The sequence below is a fragment of the Paroedura picta genome, chromosome 4 (genome assembly GCF_049243985.1).
Source record: "Paroedura picta isolate Pp20150507F chromosome 4, Ppicta_v3.0, whole genome shotgun sequence".
Classification (NCBI taxonomy): Eukaryota; Metazoa; Chordata; class Lepidosauria; order Squamata; family Gekkonidae; genus Paroedura; species Paroedura picta.
The window spans coordinates 68,684,431-68,712,391 of record NC_135372.1 but is presented as its reverse complement, the minus strand read 5'-3'; the positions used below and the strand labels follow the sequence as shown (position 1 = coordinate 68,712,391).

Genomic DNA, 27,961 nt, shown 5'->3' with positions numbered 1-27,961 from the left:
GTTTGTTCTCCTACAGCCAGATTTTATACCAGTAGCAAGCTCCCTACAAAAGGGTAAAGTTTGGATTGAAATTAAAATCTACATACCTATAGGACAACAGGATAACAGGGTCTGCTATGGCAGTGGTCCCCAACCCCCGGTCCGGGGACCAGTATCGGTCCATGGATCAGTTGGTATCGGGCCGCGGCTCCTCCTAGTCCTCCTCCCCAGCTGCTGCCTCGGGGGCTGCCCTGCCACTCTGCTGCTGGCTCACCTTTGGTGCTCTCTGGCGGCCGCCATGACTGGGGCTCCCCCTTGGCATGGCACTACACAGCTGCTGCTGGCAGCGCCTCCCAGTGGGCGGTGGGAAGTCAGGGGCGCCAGCAGGAAAGCAAGCGGAGCAGGATCTCAGGTGGCGGCAGCAACTTCCCTTGGCAAAATACTGCCCCCCCGGGCTTCAGTAAAATTGTCAAGCGTTGACTAGTCCCCAGTGATAAAAAGGTTGGGGACCACTGTGCTATGGGACTGAGAGTACTATTCCTCAGCCTGACAAAATCTTTCCATTGTACTAGAAGGCCTTGCATGAAAAACAAAATAGTGGGTTAAATTTTTAGAACTGCAATTCCCAATATTAATTGCAAATGCATTCAGGAATGCAAGCACACTTTAAAATATGTTGTCCATAATTTTGATGGCTGCTAGCATTCCAGCTCCATCCTAAACAGGAACATAATCAGTTACCAACTTTTAAATTACTCCTCTAGCTGTCACTTTAATATCAGTTGGGTCTGCAACAAATGCCAGGTGATGCTATATAAAGTAATACCATGAAAAATATCACTGTCTGTTTCCATTTGTTAAACCTCTGTTAAAGAGACCAGACACTGTTTTTTTTCCTGGCCAGCTAGCAACTTCACCTGCCTTTGCACTGATTTCATGGGTACAAATAAGAATTTCTTGGTAACCTGGAAGGAGACTATTATCTGATAAATGGACATTCTTCTTCTGATCCATTTTGATTGATTTTGTCACCCTAAAAATTAAGTTCTTATAATTTATTTATTTTAAGGGCTGCTTTGTGTAATTTGTATTTTATCAAGAAGAAGAAGAGTTGGTTCTTATATGCCGCTTTTCCCTACCCGAAGGAGGCTCAAAGCGGCTTACAGTCGCCTTCCCATTCCTCTCCCCACAACAGACCGCCTGTGGGGTGGGTGAGGCTGAGAGAGCCCTGATATCACTGCTCGGTCAGAACAGTTTTATCAGTGCCGTGGCGAGCCCAAGGTCACCCAGCTGGTTGCATGTGGGGCAGTGCAGAATCGAACCCGGCATGCCAGATTAGAAGTCCGCACTCCTAACCACTACACCAAACTGGCTCTCAATGTATGAGTGACAGAAATTAGACCTCTGAGGAAGACCTATTGAGGGTCGAAACATGTCAGATCCAAGGCGTATGGGCTTGTGTTTTTAAATTTAAAGAATTGTTTAAAAAGCTGTGCAAAATAATGTTTATATAATTACTAGTTTCAAAGCCCATTTATAAAAATGGGCCTTGAAAGGGGAGAAAGGGAAGGGGAAGGGAGACGCCCCGAATCCTGGTGAGAGCCGTGACCTGGGGAGCAGTACTCACCGTTTGTAGAGTCAGCGGTGGCCGTTGGGGTGTGAGAAGGAGCCCCCCCCAACCGAGACTCACGGCCTTCTCCCAGCCGCGGAAAGAGGGAGAAGGCCGCCCACCCACCCACCCAGCCGAGATTCAAGGCCTTCTCCCGGCCGACGTGGCGAGGCTCTTCCCGGGGCTGGGAGAAGGCCGCCCCCCCCCAGCCGAGATTCACGGCCTTCTCCTGGCTGTGGAAAGAGCCTCGCCGCGTCACTCTTCCCGGGGCCAACCGAGACTGGCGGCCTTCTCCGGGCCACGGAGTGCTCCTCACTTGGCCCTGGATTGCCACTCGGAGGGGCGAATCAGGAGCCGCTTTGCGGCTCCTGATTCGCCCTTCCAAGTTTCTATCCTGGACAGGGCCCGCCCTAACTCCTCCCCACTTGCCCTTACTCCTTTCTTCCTCTCGCTCCTCTGGAGCGGGCGGTTTAAAGATGTGACCTGTTGTCTAAATTGCAAATACATCCAACCTTTCAGATACTAGCTTATTCCAGTTAGGTTTTTTGCTTTCTGTTGCATGTAAGGTTTCTTCCCTCCTTTTTCTTTGTTGCTATTTTTTCCTGGCCAGCTAGCAATTTCAGACATGATAAAGGCAAACCAAAAGCACTGTAAACTCCAGTTGACTACAGTAAAGGAATAGCTCAAGTATTAAGAGGAAGGTGGTGTACTTAATTCTGGAGCTGAGTCAGTCTCATTGAGGCTGTGATCTATGAACGCTTTCCTGGGAGTAAGCCCCATTGAATAAAATGGGACATTTCCAAGAAGACCTCCAAGTATGCATATTTAGCAACACAATCTCTTTACTTGCATTGTAGTGTGGTTGCACAAGATGGTTCATCTTTACATTGCATAAGAAGGGTAACTCTTCTTTTGTAGAGGACTATTAGCCTATAAACTGAGAGAAAATTAGCTAAGATCAGCCATTCATATATCTCTACCTTTCTCCTCTTCAAAAACATTTGCCCAGGAAGTCCGTTAGGGCAGCCCAGAGGGTTATAAAGAGGCTGACCCTAATTGGATTCTAGGAAACTTGGGGTGGGGGGTACCACCTCTTTTAATTATCTGCACCCAGGACAGACTGCTGTGCCCTTGGTGTGACTGCCGAGGGGACCTCTTTTGAAGCTTTTTGATGGGGCGGGGCATGTTTTGGGAGGGGTTTGAGTTTCAGATGACTCTACTTGAGCCATCCTGTCACTGCTTCCAGACATCTGGCAAAAGACTCTGGGGGTGAGTCTGGTCAGCCATTCATCTGCATACTGCGTGTCATCTGCATACTGCGTGTCATCTGCATACTGATGACACCCAAGCCCAAACCTCTAGATGAGCTGGGCAAGAGGATGCATGAAACTGTTAAGGGCAGACAGGACTTACCCTGGGTGCAATTTGCCGCTGTGGGGAAGCAGTCACCAAAAGAGCACGCAGGGAAGGGGACTACAAGTCCCATGAGCCCCTGGGGGTAGAAGAAGTGCTGATTGGTGTGCTGGTAGGTAAGAGAGCGAATCAGCTCCTCCCAGCTTCCTCCTGACACCCCCTATAGGGAGGAGGCAGAAAGGCATGGGCCTCTTTCCCTCTTCACTGCTGAAGGAGTTGCCTACCCTCCCTCCCTGTTCTTTATGGTTGTGTGTTGTTAAAACATTGTTGTTACCAAGGCGATTTGTTAATTATTATTTTTTTTTAAAGGAAATATTGATTGAAATAAATTTATCGTCACAACTTGTGGTTTTTGGGCATTGGGAGGAACCATTGGTTGAGCAATCCCAACCTGTGTGCTGGCATGCTCTAGTGGGGGGGCTCCATAAGAGGCCGTGTGTAAGCGGAGTTGGGTGGTCATCACTCATGGAGGATGCCCCTGAATCCAGATCCGCATTTCCGGGTGATTCGGAACCCGGCAGAGGTTCACGCCTCAATGGGTTTCATAATTTGGTCACCTCCCTGTAACATCCAGCAGGTCATTGGGGGAACGGGGAGCCCGGCGGGATGCCGGAGGGCTTGTGCATACCTGCAGGATTAATCTATGTCTGCCTTGTGGCTCGTGAGCCACAAGAGGGCTGGTTCCTAATTCCCCATGCTATCCAACACTCAGTAAAATGTTGAATAAAGTTGTGGCCTGTCTAAAGCCAAATAAAAGAAATGTGTGGCTCTGTGTCTCTGTAGTGAGAAAGTCTTCCCCTGCAAGGCAAATAGAATTGGAGAGAGACAATCACACCACTGGTTCTCTCTGTCTGCAACCCCATTGAGGGAAAAGGTGGCATATAAATACATAGAATCATAGAATCATAGAATAATAGAGTTGGAAGGGACCTCATGGGTCATCTAGTCCAACCCCCTGCACTATGCAGGACACTCACAACGCTATCGCTCATCCACTGTAACCTACCACCCCCTTAAGCTTGTATATACATACATAAATAAAAGCAGTATGAAAGGCCATGATAGCATTGATCCAGTGATGGCCTTCACTATTTAAACATGAAGTTTCTCATCTAGAATAAATTCTGTATGCAGTTCAGTGGAAGATTATGTGTACCTGTACTCTGTTGCATGTGGCTTTCACCATGAAAGGACTATAGGTTCTCACCTGAGAAAGAGCCTTCATCAGAATGCCTATAGAACTATGAATTAAAATGTGGATGCTTGTTCTTAGTTTAAAAATATGTTTTATATTTTTGTTTGTATGTGTTTTCTCAATTGCAGCGCAAGACTGTTATTCTGGTAGGTACTGTGGCAGCATTGTTGTTCCTGATCATTGTTCGTCTTAAGAATGAAGTCAGCTTTCCTCTGATCCTCAACTGTTTTGGTCAAACCAGTGTCAAGTGGATGCCATTCTCCCACACCCAAAGACGACCTCTAAGGACTCACTATGGATATATTAATGTGAGAACTGAAGAGGTAAAAATGATATCATATTAATGAACATAATTTTAGTAAATATACTTATGCATGTAATTTTGAGTAGTGTGTGGAATACTCGTTTTTTTATTCAATAGAAAAGAAACTATGAATATTTAAAGGGTTGACCCCTTGGGCATGAACTGATGTTCAAGCTGATTCGGGATGTTTGTTTTGCACTGTGATTCTGTTTCCTCAGGCATTTACATTTTAATTGGTGAACAGAATGAGTGCCTGGCTAACAGTTGCCTATTTTATTTAGTATCCTAAACTGCAAAACTATGAAAGCCATCCTTTGATTATTTCAAAGCTCTCTAGTTTAAAAATTAGCTTGCCAGACCTGTAAGGGTCTCCTTTACGGAAAAAAAGAAGTTTAAAAATCCCTGCTAAGTGCATGGATTTTAGCCTGACTGTTCCCTGGTGTTATGTACATAGTAGATGAAAACCTAGCTGTATAATCAGAAACTAGCTCCTGCCTGAGCTTTTTTGCTGCCCTACTGCAGGATATAGAAATTATCTTTCAGAATAGCAAAATGATTATTTTCTTTTCAAAAAGCAAAAGGAATATATTGCTTGTGGCGCAGCACCTTTATTGCAAAGACCTCTCCCTTAAACAAACACAACCTCTTCATAATGCAATATAATTAAATGTTCATGTTCTTATTTAGTGTAAACCGCTTGTCTGGCTAACTTTGATTAAAGCTGTGCATGATAAGATGCTGTTGCTATGGCCTCCTGGAGTTGTAGCTATAGCAACAGGAGAAAGTTTTATGTACAATAACATCCCATATTTGATGTAAATCAGATGTTATTATAGTCTTAGAGTCTACATACATCTCAAGGTTACCTTGTTCATTTTTGGAGGACAATATTCTATAGCAACGTATCTTGAAAATTATTGCGTTGCATTTGACCAGCTTTTCCTTCCTTGCTACTATTAGACTCATTTTAGAGCAATTGGGCTGTATATAGGCATGGTTTGGTTTTTATCCTTCTTTTTATGTCCAACATTTCTGGAAAATCTTGCAAAACTTTAGATTTGCAAATAGAAGTTTAGACCCAACACATTTTTCTATGCTCTAGGTGGAAGCAGAGATGTGCATCTGGGTAGGACTGACAAGACATTCTACTTCTGGATTAATTTTAATGAATACTGAAGGTGCCTTCTGGGATGTCTTTTAGCTTGTGCAAAAAAGAAACTATGGGTAGTTCTAAAAGTACTCCTCTTGAATAAATGATATGAGAAGACATGATATTTTATTTTTATCTGCAATTTGTTTAAAACTATACCCCCATCGTTTAACCACATGTAGCTGAGTGTGTTCTATATGTTTATTGGGTCATTAATATGTCTCCTTCCCTTGTACATTTTTCTAGGCTGCATATTCTTTTTCCATCAGCCCTTTCTCATGTTTCATCTAAGCCACTTTAATGTCTTTTTAAATTCTCTGATTTCATGAGAATTGTATTAATTGCTTTTATCATTTGTCATTTTCCCACTGCAAAGCCCAGCACAAATAGGCATTTGATTGAACTCATGAATTCCATAACGCAACTTTTGAGGAGTTAATTGGAGCATGGTAGAAGGCCTTGTTCCTACTACAGGAAGAAGAAAAAGACACAGTATGCCTCGGTCACTCTTTTTGGTGGTCGCATACATTTGTAGCAAGAAACTATAAAAATCTCAGACTACAATGACTATTCAGATGACTGTGAAAAAGAAAGAAAGAAAGAAAGAAAGAAAGAAAGAAAGAAAGAAAGAAAGAAAGAAAGAAAGAAAGCGTTTACTTTTGTAAATAGCTAGTTAGGAAAGGGCTACCATTATCATCACTCTGATTTTTCACTCACTGTTAGCATGCTGCATTTCAGTGAGTTATACTAGCAACACCAACAGCTCCTTGCTCATAGGAAGCTTACAATGAAAAATGGGGGTGGCGCAGCACTGTGAAATAAATTATGGCAAGAAGGGAAGACTGTGATTCAGAACCATTTCACATCCTTCTCTGTGAATACATTTTGGGAGTGAGAAGAAATAAGCCAATATACTGGTGAAAGGTGGGTTTGAAGGAAAGATTTAAAGGCACGGTCTTTAGGGAAGAGCATCTAGTCAGGGACAGCAAGGGAAAATGTGTGGAATTATTAGAAAGAGACTCATTCAACTAAGAATTGGAGGAAAGTAGTCTGACTCTGGGAATTTAAGCATACCAAGAGTCTTGTAAAAACAGTATCTGTTGACTTAAAAATTAACTTATAGGCGATCTTAAGAAAACTTGTAGGGAATGAGAAATCCTAGAAAATAAGATGATATATTTTGAGCCCTAGCTGAAAATAAACTTTTTTGTTATTTTTTTCCCTTACTCAACAGGAAGATACCCTGAATAAAAGCCGAGTGCCCTTTTAAAAAGTTATTTAGAAAGGTTTGGTTATGTTTATGCATAACTTTGAATTGCATGTGACGTTAAGATGGCCCTCTGACTGCATTATTGCACAAAAACAACCATGTGGTGGAACAATTCATGTAATATTTCAACCTTAGGTTATTCTGAACTTCTACGTTATATGTGGAGGGGAGCACATACACATTCCAGGTAACTGTGACTGGGCATGATGCCACCATATATTACTTTCTCTGGTTGTCTGTCCACCCATGAGAGCCCTTGCCATTCCTTGGCGGATGAATTTAGATGAACTGATGTTTCAGGAATACGGATATTTCACTTGTTTTTCATGAGAGTAGCTCAAATGGCGCAAGGATCAGTGCCTGATTCAGCACAGCCCTGCTGTTTGTTTGCATGTTGCAGTTGCACTTTAGGGAGGCTGAAGATGCACACCCATTTGAATAGGACAGTACCCTTTTTTCACATTTCCCAGCTATCTTCTCATTTTAATAAAAATGTTAATTTCCTTCCCACATTAATCAAAGGTATACTTGCTGTAGCATTTTTTGTTTGTGTTTTGCCTGCATGCTAATGTCATTTTCATATATGCTTGTTTTAGATTTAGAAATTTGGCCCAGGTCATGGAGCCTGGGCAGTTGGTAAACGTCTTTTGTCCGAGAGAGAGAGAGGCTTGTGTGCTAGCACCTGTCGTATTCCTGGCTACAGCAGGCTTTGCCCCTAGTTTATAATAGTTGCTAGACAGCAAAGTACTTTGCAGTGTTCACATATGCAACTTTGGATTTCAACAAAACAGGGAAGAGTTATAAATTTCATCTGAATTCCATATCAGGTACAATGTGCCTTGTCTGGTGCACACAAGTGGGTAATAATATATGACAGCTGGGATTGGTGCATAATCTGACAGCAAACCTGTTGATTTATTGTCAGCAATAAAAGTAACCCCAACCAAAACAGTTGTTATAATCCTAAACCACAATTTCTACAATTACGGTAGTAAGTGCTAAATATATATATATATATAGTTTGCTTAAAAAATACCCTTTCTTTGTGAAGACATGGCCTCAGTGTTATTCTGGATGTCAGAGTTATCCAAATTGGATGAGCTACATTTATGTCCTTGCTAATGTAACTGTTATGTATTAGCACTTCATCCCCACAAATGCGATCTGTCTCGCCAGTCAAGGGACTATAAACCATAATAATGGGTTTTAAAAAGTTCTTCTTCTGAGGAGCTACTACTTGTTTATCTTGTCAGTGTTTTTACTTTAGAGGTAGGAAAACTACATAAGGTTTTCTCTTGTATCAGTTTCAGAGGTACTGAGAAATTGCTGCTTCTCACGAGATACTTTCTTTTAAAATGTAAGATTATCTCTCCAGATAGAAAAAAAAATTACACAGCGGGAGAAAGAGTGCTAAAATAAGAATATCTAGATTAGAAATCAATAGGGAAAGTAGCACATTAAAAGCAGTAAATGCTGCAATATAATTGCCAATCAACTGCTAATATGGCAGAGAAGACATAAAAGGGATTACTGTACCCTATGTATCCAAAGAAAATGGAAAATAAAAGTCACTGAACAAATTCAGACAGGTTTATTTTATAATCAACATCTGAGAGTTATAGAAGGAGTAATTACATTGTTACCGAAATGGAATAATTTATGGGTCAATAACAACCAATATCAATTCAGTCTAAACACTCAGGGCCAGTTTACATGGTTAAGGAGTGGAAATGTGCATATAGTGGAGCCATGGGGCCAGGTGTGCAGTTCACATTGCTTGTGTGATCACTTGTTCACATGGGCATCTCTTGTTGTTGTTGTTAGGTGTGAAGTCATGTCCAATCCATTGCAATCCCATGGACAATGATCCTCCAGGGCTTCCTGTCCTCTACCATTCCTCGAAGTCCATTTAAGTTTGCACGAACTGCTTCAGTGACTCCATCCAGCCACCTCATTCTCTGTCATCCCCTTCTTCTTTTGCCCTCAATCGCTCCCAGCATTAGGTTCTTCTCCAGGGAGTCCTTCCTTCTCATGAGGTGGCTAAAGTATTTGAGTTTCATCTTCAGGATCTGGCCTTCTAAGGAGCAGTCAGATCTCCTCTAGGACTGACCGGTTTGTTCACCTTGAAGTCCAAGGGACTCGCAAGAGTCTTCTCCAGCACCAGAGTTCAAAAGACTCAATTCTTTGATGCTCGGCCTTCCTTATGGTCCAACTTTCACAGCCATACATTGCAACTGGGAAGACCATAGCCTTGACTAAATGCACTTTTGTTGGCAGGGTGATGTCTCTGCTTTTTAGGATGCTGTCTAGATTTGCCATAGCTTTCCTCCCCAGGAGCAAGTGTCTTTTAATCTCTTTGCTGCAGTCCCCATCTTCGGTGATCTTGGAGCCCAGGAAAATAAAATCTATTACTACCTCCATTTCTTCCCCATCTATTTGCCAGGAATTGAGAGGGCCGGATGCCATGATCTTTGTTTTCTTGATGTTGAGTTTCAAGCCAACTTTTGCACTCTCCTCCTTCACCCGCATCAACAGGCTCTTTAGTTGCTCTTCGCTTTCTGCCATTAGCGTGGTATCATCTGCATATCTGAGGTTGTTGATATTTCTCCCTGCAATCTTGATCCCAATTTGTGATTCATCTAACCCCGCCTTTCTCATGATGTGCTCCACATACAAGTTAAATAGGCAAGGCAAGAGTATACAGCCTTGCCAAACTCCTTTCTCAATTTTGAACCAATCAGTGATTCCATGACCGGTTCTCACTGTTGCTTCTCAACCTGCATATAGGTTTCTCAAGAGACAGATAATATGCTCTGGTATTCCCATCACTTTAAGAACTTGCCACAATTTGTTGTGCTCCACACAATCAAAGGCTTTAGCCTAGTCAATGAGGCAGAAGTAAATGTTCTTCTGGAACTCCCTAGATTTCTCCACGATCCAGCATATGTTGGCAATTTGATCTCTAGTTCCTCTGCCTCTTTGAAATCCTGCCTGTACTTCTGGAAGTTCTCGGTCCACCTATTGCTGGAGCCTAGCTTGTAGGATTTTGAGCATAACTTTGCTAGCATGAGAAATGAGTGCAATAGTGTGGTAGTTTGAACATTCTTTGGCATTGCCCTTCTTTGGGATTGGAATGTAAACTGATCTTTTCCAATCCTGTGGCCACTATTGAGTCTTCCAAATTTGCTGGCATATTGAATGTAGCACTTTTACTGCATCGTCTTTTAAGATTTTGAATAGTTCAATTGGAATGCTGGGAGTTCTCTTCCACCAGCCAGGTCCCTGTCGGTATTCCTCCCCCGCAGTGGCAATGGACCCCTTTAGATGAGTCTTGGGTTTTTTTTCTCAAAACGCGTCAAGAATTACTATCAGGGAGGCTGAGCTTGATATTTAATGTTCCCCGCATCTATCCTCTCACCAGTTCTTGTAGACGCCTATACAAAGCCCCTGAATTTGATCATCCATAGCTTGAGTCTGGGTGTCTTTCATGCACACCCAACTGAAGCTTTCATTAACTAAGCACACAGAAGTGGTTGTCTAGGCATTAGGCTAATGTTCCAGTAATATGGCCAAGTATATGAATTTGAACAAGCTGAACCTGAATCTATGCAAGATGAAGGTGATATTGTGAAAAGGATTGTCTATACATCTTTATGGTGGGATTTAGATATTATTGTGCAAACATTTGAGAGTTTTGTGTGTGAGCGCATGCGCACAAGGTTGGGGTAGGAATATTTTCATAATTTAAAGTCATAGTGTCACCCAAAAGAAGATGGAAATTTTAAACTTTGTTTATGACCCAGAATTTAAATTAGAATGCAGATGTTTGTATATGAAGGTGAACACTTAGAGCTGTATTGTACTGAGTCATCATGTTGGTTGACATTCCTCATTATTTTTTGCTGTAATTGACAGTAGTTATTCAGGATTCTAGGCAGAGAAACACTTTTACTAGTTCTGCTAAGCAAGATCTTTTGAATTACGGATGTTGATGATTGAACCTGGAACCTTTTACATAGATATTCATTTAGTTATTTTGGGTTTCTTGTCTTCCTGTTATGGGTTGCTGTGTCCCATTGAATTTAAATATAAATGTCTTCTGTTAGCTTATCAGAATTTCTTATATTCTGGCTCCTTATCTTTATGTTCTCTTATCTTTTTATGCTTCATCTCATTCTTTATATTCAATTGTTACCTTTTGTCGAATTCAGAGTTTCAAGTGCAGTCATCTTCCTCTTGTTATTCATTACATTGAATCTCCAATGAGTTTGCATTTTCAATAGTATTAGAAGAGGCATTTGTTTCTATAGCTTTTTTGTTAGTTGGTTCTTTTCCATTTTTATTTGTTTTATATCTTGTCTTCATGCTTATGACTGTAAGTCTAACAGGCAGGACCTGTCTATCTTTACTTCTAGGCTAGAATATAAGAAAGTTTGGAGAAAGGGTAAATAGCAGAGAAATTGGACAGAGTCAGAGATAAGGCAGTAAAAAATAGCTGCATCCAGGAACGTCCACTTCCTTTGACAGTTCTGTCACCGAATAGACTCTGATTCTGAGCTAGCAATACTAAATTGAACACTCAAAAGCACTACCACCACATTTGAAGACAGAAACTCTAGAATACAAATAGGGATGACAGTCCCCAGATGGAATTATAGCTTATCTCCAGACTAAAGAGATCCAATACATTGGAGATAATGACTGCTCTGGATGGTGGACTCCATAGCATTCCTCACCACCTCAAATCCCACCCACTTCCAGTTTCACCTCCAAAATCTCCAGGTATTTCCCAACCCAGAGCTGCCAACCTTAAATTCAAATTTAGAATATAGATTTATTCATAACTAGTAAATAAGCCCGCTGCAGGCTTAATGCAGCGGGTGCTAGCGAGGCTGGGGAGTCTGGCAGGGCGCGGCTCGGGCTGGGCCCGCGAGTCCGGCGGCATGGCCTACCTTGCCGTTGGCGACGCCCGAAGTGGCTGTGGGCGTCGGCAGCGAAGCAATCAGCGGCGGGGCCGGACGGGTCAGGGAGGGAGCCCCGAGGCAGTCCCGAGACGTGCTGTCCGCTCTGGAGGGAAGGAGGCGAGCTCCCACAAAAGTTCCGGAGGCTTGCAGAAGCACTTTGCTTTCCCTTTCTCCGCTTCGCCGAAAGCAGCTCAAGGGGATTCCCTCAGGAAGCAACTGGCTCCTCCCCGACTCTGCCAGCCAAGTCACTGCAGGCCAAACAGAAGTGGAGGCACATGCCCCTCCACAGCGGGGCTGCGCAGGCTCTTCCTGAGGGAATCCCTGAGGGCGGTTTAATGGAGTTGACTCCCGCGCAAGTCTCCTTCGGCCTGCAGTAGCCGGAGGGGTTTAAAGCGACGCTACTCGATCAGCCGAGTGGTGGGAAGAAGGGACGGCCAGGATGCTCTCAGGGGCCGCCTCCAGCCTTCGGGTCACAGTCGCCATGCCTCCTTCCCTGCTTCCCTCCGGTACGGACGGGACGTCTCGGGACTGCCGGGGGCTCCCTGCCCGGCGGTCTGATGCGGGCAGAGGCACAAAGCGCCTCTCGCCGTGTCAGGCCGCCGGGCAGGGAGCCCCCGGCAGCCGCACTCCACGCGGCTGCCAGGGGCTGGCTTGCGGCTGGCCTGACGCATTGGAGGCGCTTTGCGCCTCCGACGCGTCAGGCCGGCGGCAAAGGGAGCAACTGCGAGCCGCGCTGCGTGCGGCTCGCAGTTGCTGGGGCTGGGAATCGGAGGGACCAATCGGCAGGCGCTGCGCACCTGCCGATTGGTCCCTCCAATTGTCTGTCCAGAGGATGGGTCCAATCCGGACCCTTCCTCATCACGGACACATCCCGCCCCAGAGCCTCTTACCCTTTTATATAGTCCGTGGCGCCTGCCTGCCAATATATTAAGATAATATTGTAAGCTTCCATGCTTTCTTCATCAGGAGAAGAGGAAAAAGGAGTAATGTGTATCAAGAGTAATTTCTTTACTGCCTTGTTCCAAAGAAAATATTGATTCCAAAGAAACTACAGAGATAGCTAATAGTAATCAGTAACCAATTAACAAATTAGTTCTCCTTATACTAACCAAGAACCCCCAGTATATTGATCAGTGATATGTGTTCTGAAATACTTGATAAATATGTAGGCTTTCCTTTTACCGCTCCCTAGAAACTTAACATCATCTAAAGGCCCTCAACATGAACCAAGATAATGCTGTAAGGTTAGTGAGATTTGTAGTGGCATTTTAAGATGCAAATGCTAACTGAATTGTTTATTTTATTTATGTAAATTTGATTTCTGTCATAGAGTTGATGACCCAGGGTGTTTAATAAGTTTCCAAATAACGGAAACACATAAAGTTAAACAAAAATACTTAGCACACACAACAATAGGCATTTAACCACTGTGGCAGCTGTGCACCATACTGGCTGTTTAAACATGGAATATAGCAATCATTTCAGCATTCCCTTTGAAAGTTACTCTTTTGCTTTCCAAATTGTAGAGATAAAACTTATAAACTGACAATATCTGTCAAAAAGTTCTGAAAGCGGAATACAGGTAGAGTGGACAGTAATTAGGTCTGATATTTTATTCCACACCATATTTGTTTTAAATTTCAGTTTATAGGTTGCCCCTCTCCTCATGTTATTGGGGCAGCAAATTAAAATCAATACAATAATTTAGGCTTTAAAATACATTTAAACAAACTGTAAACATTGCTTTCACTCACCCTTTGTGCCTGAAATAAATAGTTGGTCCATCAGGCACAAACGGAAGATAATGAGGGGTTAGGAGGGGGAGGGGCTGAACTTGGTGGTGTTGGTAATCACCAACCTCAACCAAATGCCTGGTAGAAGACTGCCATATTGCAAGCCCTTCAGTATTTAGAAATTTCTTGTCCTTACCACTGCAAATACCTATTATTTTGATCCTACTAATTTGTTGGTTTGCCAGTTGTTCTAGGATCTTGTCTATCAGTAAAGAAATCCATTGTTGATTTGTTTGGGCTGTGACACATTTTATAAAAATCTCAGAGCTACCTCTCCACCCTGTTATTTCTCTGTGATACCTGTTGACATGCTACATATATCCTTAATAGACCAGGAAAGTGTGAGATACACTAGTACTAGCCTAATACTATTTCCATCATTGCAAAGTATGAAGCAGCAAACTGGGTTTATGACTTCATTTGGCCTTGCCTTTCCCCCCAGTTGGTACCCATTTGGTACCTTATTGGTATCCTCTTTCTTTCATTTAATTCTCACAACCATGTGAGGTAGGTTAAGCTGAGAGTATGTGACAGGCGAGCTTTCATGACAGAGTTGGACCTGGGTCTCCCATATGGGTTCATCATGCCAACTGCTAGACCACACTGGCTCTTCTAGGATTGGCAGATAACTCTCACTCTTTTCTTTTGACATGGCAAGTACTGCTGTTCTGTGCAAAGTTGAACTATGAGGAAAAGATCCACATGAGGCACTCAGGAGGGTGTGGTGTTTGTGAACTTGTGTGTACCACATAGTTCTTCTTTGTTACTGAAAATAAATCCAGGATATATTCCATGTAGTCTGTCAAGAGCAACATTTCCACAAGCTGTCTTTCATACAGCATTAAGAGTCCCTACCATTTTTGAGGATTCCCCAGTGTACTGCCTCCTGACTCTTCTTGCTTCAGACTCTACTGGCAGTCTCTGGAGAGAGTTCGGGGAAGAGCTAGCACCCCTCAAGAGGCTGAACTTAGCTCTTAGGCCACCTATTGTAGATAGAAAGCTTGTGCAACTAACAGTAGTAATAATTTAGAATATCATTATGCCTGGTACGTCATACAGTGGTAGTCAACTTTAGTTAAGTAGAAACAAGATGGCCTGTTTCGCCCTAAACCCCAGGCAATTTAACTGGGATAGTTTTTTGTATGCTATTGCTTAATTGAGAAGGGCAGACTCTTTAGACATAATCAATACAAACATATGCTTGGCTCGCTATTACAGAAGACTGACAGAATAATAATGCCTAAAACGTTTTTCTGACATCAATCACTCCACTTCATATAAAATTTTTATCTCTGTTGCTCTTTAAGAACTCTCACACATTTTTACTGAAGTGGAAAATCATCTTTCATAATTTATTATCTTTCATAATTTAACCTCCCATCCCCAAGGCATCTCTACTTTGCGTTGTTCACCCGTCACATTTCTTTATCATCAGAAATCTCAGCATTATTATAATTGAGACAGAATTCTACATTGTACAACGTTCTGCTAAATGGAGTCCTGTGAATGCTTCATGAGTTGTGCAGATATGGGGGAACAGAGTGTACTGCGTGTTGCATAGTGAGTCTTAATAAATAACCCTGGAGATGTTTAATTTAAGAGTAAATTAGCCTGTCAAGCTCAGTGGAGTTCAAACCTCTGCAGAAAGCTTGAAGCTTGCCCATCAAGTAGGAAACCCCATGCAGTGTAATTGGATCTGTTTAGAGGGAGGTGAATCCAAGAAGAGGTTAGTGTAGCTCTCTAACAGCAAAAATGAAATTCAACAATTACCCTGCAAATGAATTTTAAGGGAACAAGGAACAGAACTCTGCATGAGTCTTTGGAGGCAATGGTTAAACATTGACATTTTGACAGCTCTGACACAGTTACCCTCATCTTTTTTATAAGACTCATTTTATAAGGGCTCATGCGCAAGATTTGCATTACCTAGTAGAAGAATCTGGAGAAAACGGGAAGTTCATTTTGAAGAAGAAATATACTATTTTAATCTTTTTAATTGTCTCCTATGAGCTGTATCTAAGAGAGGAATAAAGATAGATCCTTGTGTAGTCTCTCAAGAGGGAAATTGGCAAAACAGAACCCTCAAGGATCTCCATGAAACATAAAAACAAAGCTTCTGGGAGAGAAGGAGAGTTAATTTACCCCCCCCCCCTTCATAAGGATTCTGGGATTGGCAGAATTTAAAGTATGAACAGATTAGTAATTTTCTGGATAATTGTTACTTGGAACTCTGAAGAAGCTGCTGACAGTCAACGACTGTGCTCTTGTGCAACTTCTCAGCCTATGTGAGGTATATTCCCAAGGGCTTGTGCACTGTCTCTACTTCATATCACTGGTCAGGCAGAAAGTCATATAGTCTCCAAGACAGACAAAAATAGGTTATCTATTCTATAGATACTCTGATATACTTATGGCATCATTATGCTAGTTTGGTCTTTTAATTTGGGTATCTACTCACTGCTTGCTGAATGGCCAGACATTCTTAGTTGAGATAACATTATAGTCTATGTTGTAGAGAAAGCATTGCCTAGTAGCAATGGAGCCTGGCTATATCAGAAAATTAGTATGGGGAGAGTGTCAAAACAGAAGGATTCGAAGCCCTATTCTCAGCAGCGGGTAAAAGTGAAATTGTCTCACACTCAAAATGATGGTCCTGTGCTGCCTGGCAGAAAGCAAGAGAAATTTCATGTCAGTAATAGCTGAGGCGCTTGTAGTGTGCAGTTTGTTGATTATCACCTGGGAACTGGCATCACAGTTCCTCTTCAGATTGCCGTTAAATGCTTCACTCTTATTCCAGTAAGTGTTAGTTATTCTCTTTTTTCATTTCTAAAGAAAGAATGGCCTTGAACAAGGTTATTCAGTTTAGGCAATGAATTTTATAAATGCAACCATGAGAATAATGCAAGAGCTTAATACAAGTTTCCAGTACTTTTCTGTACATCTTTTCTTAAAGCACACTTCTGCTTACAATCTATTTTTGAATCTGGAATAATTGAGATGGCATGGATGCTCAGTCACCTACCGGTTTAGTTGGAAGTTCATCCATAGGTTGCAGTCAGCACCATTTAATGTTCAACAAATGGTTTGCATCAAATTGTTTGATCATTAAAAAGTTGTGTACATATTAATATTAATATTAATATTACAACAATGTTAAGTGCATCCTTCGCTGTTTATTAAGGCCAAACTCCAGATCTAGAGTAATTTGCGACTTGAAAGCCACGTGTTCAGTAGTGAAGCTGTGGCCCACCATTCATTCAACAACAGAAAATGCTGTTTCTCATAATTACTCTTTATGCCATCCTTTTTTTTTAGAAGAGTGGTGGCAGAGGTAGAGGCAAATACAGAAATCAAGTGATATATTAGTATCCTAAAAATGTTGTTTCTAAGATTAGAAGACCATTTAGTCCAGCATCCTGTCTCAGTGGGCAAAGTCTTCTTCTACAGGGCCAACAACTGGGCATAGAGGCTGAGACTTACTTCTGATGTTGCCACCTAGCACTTGGCTTCAGAGGTTGCCTGCCTCTGAACCAGAAGATATCCCTCCATCACCATGGCTAGTAGCCACTATTAGACCTATCCTCCATTAATTAAGCTACTCTCCTTTTAAAGCTGTCTATTCCTGTGGCCATCACTGCAGGAATCTGTAGTAGGAGAATTAATGTACATTATCCCTACTTGCTGCTGGCAGAAAACAGTGTTTGGATTTAAAGTCTGTCTTCTTTCTCTGGATTGTATCCTACCCCTTCACTCAGCTAATGGTGGCATCTTCCTCTGATATAAGAGGTTCTTCAGCTTCTTGAGTAAGAGGAAGGCACCGTCATTAGGTGAATAAAGGGGTAGGATACATCCCCCTGACCAAAGTGATAGATTGCATTTCCAGGTATATTTCAACACAATGTATCCTTCATGTATATCTTTTAGTCTGAAGAAATAAACAGACAAAGATGAGAGGTCAGTGTTTTTAGTGTCAGAAAATGAAGAGATTTGTCTCCCTTCCAGAGGATGGTATAATGTGTTAAAATCTATCTTTATATGCAGCCTCGCAGTACATAATAGCTACATGACTCTCCCATTTCTATGAAGGTATGAAAAGTATTATTTGCAGTGCAATCCTAAGAAGAGTTATATCCTGCTAAACCCATTGACTTCAATAGACTTAGAAAGATGCAACACTGTTAGGATTGCTTTGCTGGTTTCTGGAAAACAACAGTTCTGTCAGGCACAGATGTATAATGACAAATAATGCATTTCTTACTTTCTCATCTTTCATTGATTTTTATACTTAAGGACTTTCTGCCAAATTCTTTTTTTCATTATCATAAATACATTTGCAATTTCTGCTTTTGGGTTGTCTTGGCAAGCTGCCTTACATTAGGTGTTGGTAGGTGATAGTTATCACACAGAATATTTCAGTGCTCATTCACACTGGAAAATGCTAAAAAGGCTGATGAATGTGTGTGTGTGTGTGTGTGTGTGTGTGTTCTCATTCTGTCATGGCTGTCAGACTTATATGAAAACCTCTTTTTTTGGTCCTAAAATTGCCTGAATCCTGTGTTTCCATGGAGAGGCCCCTAATTTTCATGGATTTTGTTGTACAGATTAAAAATGCTCTTTTAAAGGTAGATTATTCTAGCAATAGACTTTCACAACAGTGGTTAGTTCCCCTTTTTCATTGTCTAGGTAACTCTTTTTCATTTGACAGGCATCCTATTCATTTGAGCACCAGTAAAGCAGTGTCTACTTGTAAATATTTTGGTGTGTGGTCAAACAGAAGGGAGAGAAGGATTTGATTTGGCCAGACACACTGGGAGAAAGCCAAGCTGCTCTGGCTCCCCGGGGGCTCACCTTGGAGCCAGTGGCTGTCTGTGCAAGTCTGGAAAATGATGACAGGCCTAAGCTGTATCTATTGTCTTCTTGCACATAGCTGGTTCTACTGCTATTGCCAGTGTCTCGGAGACTTGCTCTGGCTGTTTGGACAGAACACTGGACTTACATGCTGAGCATAATGTCCGGCATGCAACTATTTGACACATGTTCCAGAGGCTTGCCTATACCAGATCTAGCATGTGTACAATATCATGAAAGGATATCTAGAAATGTTCTGCTCTGTAACAGTGGCTTTCTAGGTCTATCTTGGAAGGTCTCACTGATCAACACATTTAGGTCCTGATCCAACAGTATGCAAACACAACATCTGGGAATGCATGAAGTAAGAAGACAGTTGTTTGATAGTTTTTCTTTAAAGACTTGTACCCTTGCAGTTACTGGATAAAACCACACAATTGCTTCTAGTTTACCTATGATTCCACCTCTGGCTAGAATGTGCACATGGAAGTTGGATTAGGACACTGGGCTTTTTCAGTTCCATGCCTTAATGGCCACTGAAGTTAGTGATCATAAATAGGGAATGACATGAACCACATTAGTATGATATTGTTTGTGACTAAACCACAAACCCATAAGAACCAGGCACTTGGTTCACAAACTGACGTGGTTTGTATTAGTTAATGAGCCATTTAAAGTTTAAACCCTTGCTTTCTGCTCTCTTTGAAAAGCCACAGGGAGCAGGAAACAGAGGCTTAAATGGCACCCAACCATTTCACCCCCCTGCTTTCCATTTTGAGCAGTGGTCCTGCTGCCCAACTATTTTTCATGATGAGCAGAAAGCAGGGGTTTAAAGCTCTTCATGAACATCAATGAACTGTATAAAAATTCATGAAAGTTCGTGGTGGTTCGTCTGTTCATGAACATTGCTTCGAGGACAATGACCTAGCCAAAATTCATGACAAACTTTAGTTCGTCAGCCAGTTCATGCATATTCCTAGTCATAACCCCCCCCAATCTATATTTATGCATGCTTTAGTTTAGGTAAAAAGATTAAGAAGACTCCATTAAAACTGTAGTCACATTTACCATAAGGCTATTTATCTCCTGATTATTCAAGATAATCACTAATATTCATGTACATCCTCCAGTGCTATTTGATACCCAGTTTAATTTTATACCTCAGAATAAACTTGGCATGAGCTTTGATCTTTGTATAATAGCTTCCTGAAGGCTTACTATGTCACTTTCAGTGGAATTTTAATCTGAGCAGTTGATGCACTAGCAACTATCTAGAAATCCAACATCTTATATATAGTTTCATTTGATCTTAACACATCTGTAGGCTATTTAATTTTTTTATGATTAAGCCCACTAATATCTTCCTGAATTATTTTGCAGCTATTTTCCCCATCCCATTAAAATGAATGCTTGTGAAAAACAAGTTTTCTATGAAAAGTAGAATATAATTGTTCAATAGAATAGATATATTAATGTAGAATTTGAGTATTCTAAGATGTCATTCACTAGAAATGACTAATATCATCATGTGGAGCAGCCTAGGTAATGTGTACTGAACTCTTGTTTTTTTTCCATTAATGGCATCTGACAGATATGTGCTTTCCTATTTTTCCTTAGATTGTAGCTGACTTGCTTCGTATATGATCCTATTTTATGTTATGTATGTCTTTTATTTTATTTTTCACTTGTTCTTTTTGAATTAGTACTGTACCAAGCCATGAGAGGAGGTTTTTTATTTGGGAGGCGGGGATTCCAACACTGGAGCTCTACCACTAATACCCCCCCACACACACACACACCAACTAACTTACCTCCATGGGTGGGTTCTTGGGAATGAAGATCTTATTGGGAGAGGGTGATATCAGCGAAAGAAAGTGGTCCTTCAAGTACTTCTAAATTAAATAATCACAGGAGTCTTCAAGTCCTAATGAACATAGAGCTAAATGACTTGATACAAAGTCCTCATGGCTGGGAGTTCTATGCTTCCAAGGCATTCAGGACCCAGTGCCAATTGGGACCATAGCTCATGAGAAAAAGGGGCTTTAGTCTTCCTCCCTCATGCCATCTTCCTTATCTGAATCTGCCCCAGGGAGCCACTATTTGCCTGTTGGGGAAATTTACATGTACTTAAACACACACACACACACACACACACACAAAGCTTTTTCAGTGTGCTTCACAAACTTAGTGGATTTGTTTGGGCAGTGTGCTAGTTTAGATGAGAAACAAGGCCTGCACAAAGTCACACACGTTCCTGTTTCCTGCTAGTGTCATATTTAAATGAGGCCTACATGTTTTGCTTGAGAGTGCCACTTTCAGAGGTTCCTTTAACTTTTGGACATGGCCATACATTTCAATTCAGCCCTTGGATAGTCTGGCAAATAGTCAGTGGCAATGACAGTTTAGTAACTGAGAAGAGAATTGGACTTTGTATGTCTGCCACAGTAATCCAGAATGTGATGTCCTTCCCCCTATGAACTTTTACATTTTTTATTTTAAATTGCCACCTGTTGTGTAGTCAGAATCATTTTAACTGGCATTAGATAAAACTGTGACTACACAGGGCATAGGGACAAAAGTGGTTTGTGGCAGTGAGAACAGGGAAAATCCAATGACTCTTTGTAGCAGCAACCAACTGCTAGACTAGTGTACGAAGGGGATATCACCATGTGGGGGAATGTTGGTTTGTGAATGGTGGGGTTTGCATACAGGCATGTGCATGGGAATAATGTCTTGACTGGAGCGTTTGTGGGAAATTGTATGTGAGAAATGGGGGGGGGGATATTTGTGAATGTTAAGTGTCAGCTGTGTGTGTGTGCGTTCATTCGTTCAGGGCCAGTAAGGCCTTACAAGAAAAAAACCATTAATGAATGCTCTCAGGTAACTTGTTGACACATATTTCAATACACACAAGGCAGATCAGCATAAATGCACTCTACATGTTGCTCTCTATACAGCAATTCAAATATCTAGACCTCAGTGGAAAAGATATTTACAACACTATGGCTTGTGTTCAGAAACACGAACAGCTGTGCTACAAACAGAAAACACACATCTTGAGCACGACAAGCATACTGAAAATTATGTGCTGGCAATGAATGTTTTTATTTGTACATCCTGTGATGCAAAGCTGAAGGAAATATCACTCTTCTAGGATTAATACATTTTGCCACATAAATGGAGAAAATGACCTGTCAACAGAGGAGGCTTTTGCTGATTATAGTTTTTTTCTGTTGTCCCTCCAAAGCGGCAACATCCATTATATGGAAGCTTTTGTTGCCAAATTAATTATATTTCTCTGGCAGAAGGTGGTCATTTTAATACTCTTGAGTACACGCATAGATCTGTTTCCTAGGAGAGAAAGATTTAAAATAGTGAGTCTAATATATCTTAGAGTAGCAAGATTTTCATGCCGCTTTTCTCTACCCAAAGGTGTCTCAACGCGGCTTACATTCGCCTTCCCTTTCCTCTCCCCACAACAGGTACCCTGTGAGGCAGGGAAAGCTGAGAGAGCCCTCATATTACTGCTCGGTCAGAACAGCTTTATCAGTGTTGTGGTAAGCCCACGGTCACCCAACTGGTTGCATGTGGGGGAGCATGGAATCAAACCTGGCTCACCAGATTAAAAATCTGCACTCCTAACCACTGCACCAAGCTGGCCTTGCTCATATGAGACACCTGGGCCTTGCTACTATTTAATATCAGCTACCTCATCAAAACCAAGTGTAGTGGTGTAGTGATGAGTGTTTTGGACATAGGTCTGGGAGATCCAAGGTTGAGTTTCCACTACGCTGTGAAAGTGCACTTTGTGACTTTGTGCCAGTTACATACTAAAGACTAACCTACCTCACAGGGTTGCTGTGAGATTAAAAGGGAGATTAGAATGGTGTAAATAGCTTTCAGCCCCAATATGAACGTTTACGCACTGGAGGTTTCATGTTGGACTGCAGGCTGGAATTTTAGTTGTAGCAGGTTGCCCCACCTATTCCTGCAGCTACATAGGGGAGCATTTGGCCTGGTGCACCTCATCTGTCCCCGATTTGTGCTCCTGCACTGGGGCAGTGAAGTTCCCAGTAAATAGACGGTCTTAGAGAAATATTTATTATTGTTGTTGTTGTTGTTGTTGTTGTATTTATACCCCGCTTCCCCCCGAAGGATCGAGGCGGCCTATATAACTCCGTCCCCTAAAAACCATAAAATAACAATGAGATCCAATAAATTTACAATAGTGGCAACAACGATGGCTTAATCTTACTCATTTGGTCTCCACATCCTCAACTACAGGAGGGGGGGGTGACACTCTCTACCGCCAGTTTGTGAGGGGGGGCGGCTGATCTTCTTACCGCCCGGCCTCAGCTATAAGCCTGGCAGAAGAGCTCCATCTTACAGGTCCTGCGGAATGCTGGTAATTCCCGCAGGGCCCTCAGCTTTTCCGGGAGCTCATTCCATCAGGTTGAGGCCAGGACCGAGAAGGCCCTGGCCCTGGTCAAGGCCAGGCGGGCTTCCTTGGGGCCGGGAACGACCAATAGGTTAGCCCCCACAGAGCATAAATGAAGTAAATTATATAGATGGGGTGACAAAAGATTGATTGGAAGGAGAGAAAGCAGCAAGGATAAGTGAAGCTTTCTGGGCTGCCAAGAAAAGTAGCTACCTCCCAGTAGCAAATGTCTCTTTGCAGCATCTAGTTTCCGTTTCCCCTGTGTTTAGAGCTCTCTCTTGCTTATTGTTTATTATTGGGTATTGTCAAGTCAGATTCTCTTTGCCTCTCTTGCCTTGTATGGTCTCGTCCAGAGCTCTTCCTGGAAGTGGGGGAGCTGAAAATGCTTTCAGTAAGCCGACAGCTACTGGTGTGGTCTTGCTCTACTTGCCCAGGAAGGAGTCAGGGTGCTGACTCCATCCCTGGTGCAGCCCCTGGTGCATCCAGGTGTATTGTTCAGGAGGATCTCCCCAACTCAGCTGTGTTTTTTCTGGTGGGCTGTCTGGGGAAATGAGTGGCAGAATATAAATACTATTAAATAAATAAGTAAAATAAAAAATGACTCCATGGACTTGCTGATTGATTTATTTGGAAGCTCACTGGTTGTGTCTGATTTGCTTACTGAATGGGACAAAAGAATTATTGATGGCATTCTTGTGTATAACCTTCCAGTGCCATGCAGGTGATTGTGCACAAAAGCCAAGAAGGAAGAAAAAACATATGGAAAAGCTGTATCTACACATTGTTAGCTATTTCCCCATCATTGTACTAAAGCACTTCTTGGCAATTGTTTTGTCTTCTTTCCAACAAACTTAGTTTCCCACCAACTTGTTGGTGCTGATAACACAATGATATTCAATGATGTCTGAATGCAGATGAAGTTTCAAATATTTGCAAATAAAATATTGTTGAGGATAAACAGGGATTCCAGCCGCACATGATTAAGCATATGTTTTTATCTTAATGGAACATGTAAGCAATTAGAGAGAAAATAATTTCTGAAACAGCAGTGAATAAGTTGACAGCATTTTTCATATAATTAGTTTAAAACTTATTTTAGTTCGTTTTGAGTCTGTTTTAGTGACCCATACTATTAATGTTTTGTCACTTTCCCTTCATTTTACCACTCTGAAATCTCCATATCTCTGCAAGATAATACATAGATAGTGAAAATGAAAGACATTTTGTCATCTGATTCTTTAGTCTAATGTATTAATTTTTAAAAAGAGATACACTTAGTATTAGAAAGTATTTGTCATGGGACTGTTATCATTTGAAAATGAAGTATAATATGACTGTCTTAAAATTATTGTTTTCTCATGAATTATCAGTTGTTAGTGCCTTACAGTTTCTGGTACAAGATCTGACAGCCTCAGAATGAAATGTATGTTTCAGAAGCTGTTCACTTGCTCTATCATTTTGATATATATGGCAATTCTCTTTGGGCTCCCTTTCTCCATTTTTCTGACATGTGTTTCGCTTTTATAGGTGGTCAGAGTTTTATGGCCTCACACATTTCTGAAACATGCTGTTCATGTGAATTAGGATTGGAAAGGTGTTGAAATAACACAGAGATTTCCAGCTGGCAGCAAATTCTGGGTAGTAAAAGGAACAAAAGTACAGGAAAGTCTTTGTAAACCAATCTAGACCAGCTTCTAAATCACAGAAATGCTTTTATGTTTCAAGCGTGCATTTGAAAACTAAAGCATCAGGGTCGGGATCCAAATAGACATGTATCATAGTCTTCTGAAAACAACTAAAGGAGCAATCCTAAGCAAGTCTTCTGAGAATTAAGTCTCATTTTATTTTGGGCTTACTTCCAGGAAAAATGTCTTTAGGTCTCTCATTCAATAGAGAATCTTAAACCATATTACAACTTTCTAAATGTATTGACTTTAGTAGATTCAGAAGCGAATACTGTATGTAGGACTGAACGGCAGAGATGGTTTGTGTGTCTATAAAATAGGAAATCACATGATACTGATTTTATAGAATTGCCAACAGGCTGAGTGGGGAGAGAGGTACTTATTCTTTAATATCTCTCAATGTGTGAGAATGGGCAGTTGAAGATTTTCATAGCATGGAGGTGAATAACATCACCTGGTAAATAACATTCCATTAAGCCTCTATTCAAAGGAAAACATAGTTGGCAACCCTAAATAGAGATGTTCCTACACATTTAAAAATGCTTATAGATAACATGTAAGGTAGATACAGCCCTGGCATCATAAAGAGGTTACTCACCAAACATATGGCCCAGATTGAAGTCTGTGAAATGGTTTGTCTAGTATCATCCAGTCATACATACTGCCCCTTATTCACTGGCTTCATTCAATAGTCTGGCTTGCTTCATATGAGGTAAAAGACTGGAAAAGCAATGGCAGGGCCAATTATCAGGATGCATTAAGCACCCCTTTGCTTTTCTTTAAAGTGTTTCATTGAAGCTATAGAACTCTAGCCCCCACTGTGTTTTTTTCTGTTTATAACAGTGAAATGTTTAGGTTGGATCCACCAGAAGAGTTCACAAAAAGAACTGACAGAGAGGATCTTTTCCCAGCTTCTCCTTCATAAAGAAGCCTATCATTGGTCTTGAAGCTCTTCTGATGATCAGCAGAGCTTTGCAAGTAAAATTAGAAACAGGAAATCAGCTGCAGAAATAAGGGGCATTTAAGTAAATCGCCTTTTCCCCCAGTTTCCAGCTTGCATCTATAGAAGAGTGAAAAAGAGACAATTTTACTTGATTCTTCTTCCTCGTTGCAGTTCTCCCTGCTGCAATGTATTTTATAGGCAAGGCTCTGCCCAACCTCAGAGAGCTATTTCAGGACAGATCACAGGCTGTTTGAGAAAGTGGATGACAGGGATCAATCTACTTTGCCAACTCCTTCTATTAGCTCTTCTGGTGGACCTAACAGTTTGTCTTTTATTTGTTTTGTTTTTTTAAATGTGTATCTTGCATATTCTCAGAATAATAGTCAGCAGTTAAAACAGCTAGAACTTGACTCTCAGTTAAGGCAATAAAGATGATGTAGGTGTAACAGGAAAATAAACAATGACCAGACTAAACCAAAAGTGTAGGTAAACCGAAACATTTTTTCATGGTGATTAAAGGAGTCAGGCTAGGCACCAGACAAAGAGCTCCAGGAAGAAGTATCCCCACAGAAAATATCCTATCTCTGGTAATCAGCCACATCATCAAGCATACAAGTGGAAGTGCACAGCATTGCCTATGCTGAAGACTTTAACTCTTATGTTTTCTGCAGGACGACTAAAGGCTGAGCGGGTGCTCGTCTGGGGCTAATCTGTGCTTCCAGATGACAGTGACCCCAGCTTGGCCTGAATCATTACCCTATGGCAAAGGAACACGGATATCTCCGCATTCCCTTTTTCACTCTGGGCACCAACAGGGGCCTATCTCAGGGCATGTCCATGTGAAAGAGGAAGAATTGGGCCTTCCAGGCCTGGCTCCTCCCCTGCCTAAGGCAACCCAGAAGGGACAAAACTGTACCAGTCAGTTCTGTGCTGCTTCACGGCAGCACAGAACCAACTGGGGCATTTCCCCCCCACAAAGGTGGGATTGCGTTACACCACTTTGGGGGGGAAATGCCACCATGAAGTGCGGTGGAACCCCTCTACCTCAGCTTCCTTGTTTGGTGTAGCCAGTTTGGTGCAGTGGTTAGGAGTGTGGACTTGCAATCTGGCAAGCCAGGTTCAATTTTGCACTCCCCCACGTGCAGCTAACTGGGTGACCTTGGGCTCGCCATGGTGCCGATAAAGCTGTTCTGACCGAGCAGTGATATCAGGGCTCTCTCAGCCTCACCCACCTCACAGGGTGTCTGTTGTGTGTAGAGGAAAGGGAAAGTGAATGTAAGCCGTTTTGAGCCTCCTTTGGGTAGAGAAAAGCGGCATATAAGAACCAACTCTTCTTCTCTTCGTGTGGAGACAGTAATCTAGGGTGGACCAGGTCTGGCAGGGGAAAATCTTCCCTGTCTGGACTCGGGAACAGATGGGGCAAACTGCCCTGTTGCAAAGAACCTGCAGCAGCTCAGAGCAGTGGCGCTGTTGTGGAAAGTGTTTCAGTGATGTTTTCATTTTGTGATACTGTTAGGGTACTGTTTGAGAGGGACATTTTATATGTAGATACATTGCTAACTCAGAACTTTAATTTATACAAAGGAAAGTTTAATCTTATCTTTACCATAATTTATTTCCAGCCCAATGTATGTTTTTTTTACTTGATTTCAATCACAGTGGAATTAACAGTGCTATCCTAAGCAAAGTTACACTCTTCTAAGCCTACCGATTTAGTGAATTAAGAAGGATATCATTCTTCTTAGGATGGTACTGCAAGTTACTTATGACACTTATCTGAGTGGAGTTCCTAGTCATGCCTTTGAAAGTCAGACTTCGACTTCTGCTAAAAATACATTGTACAGATGGTTTTTAATGTATAAAGCATTGTACAGATGGTTTTGATGTATAATTCATGATCACTCCTGAGCCTTCCCACTGCTAAGGGCACTCTATTGTTCATCCTTTCTTTTTATGTTTTAGCTTATATGATTGTTATGGCCCCTCTGCCTTGCTTACAATCTTCTATATTGCTCTACAAAAGTCATTTATTAAGACATGAGTTATGCCTACCAAAGTGCTGTGCTTTTCTGTATCCCAGCTTGGCACCACAATGACACATGTAATTTAGAAATGACTGCTATGTAAGAAGCACATTTTACATATTGGATTTTAGAGATTTATGATTCCAGAAGCTTATAGTGTGTAGATTTTAATTTGTAGAATAGGTCACTGAAATGCAGGAAAGGTACCTGTAGCTATTTGTGTTAATTTGAGGAAAGAGTCCAATGGGGTGTTAATCTATTACTATTGCCCTGCTTAGCATACTTCACCAGACATTACGATTTGTGCTTGTGGAAGCTGCCTCTATTCTCACGTGCTTTTTACTCT

The 27,961-nt window shown here is 41.7% G+C and overlaps 1 protein-coding gene across 5 annotated transcripts in view; it reads left to right on the top strand.

Annotated features, from left to right (window-relative positions):
• ST6GALNAC3 (ST6 N-acetylgalactosaminide alpha-2,6-sialyltransferase 3) overlaps positions 1 to 27,961 on the top strand; it is a 387,985-nt gene that overhangs the window by 169,083 nt on the left and 190,941 nt on the right. For 4 of the 5 annotated variants that reach the window (XR_013230182.1, XM_077333296.1, XM_077333295.1 and 1 more), the window contains one exon: positions 4,325 to 4,519. The exons of the other annotated variant lie outside the window; for it this stretch is intronic. Coding sequence is in view for 3 of the 4 variants with exons in the window: in XM_077333296.1 (XP_077189411.1) it covers positions 4,325 to 4,519 (195 nt within the window). In the remaining variant the exon portion in view is untranslated. The remainder of the gene's footprint in view (positions 1 to 4,324; positions 4,520 to 27,961) is intronic. 5 annotated transcript variants of the gene reach the window in all.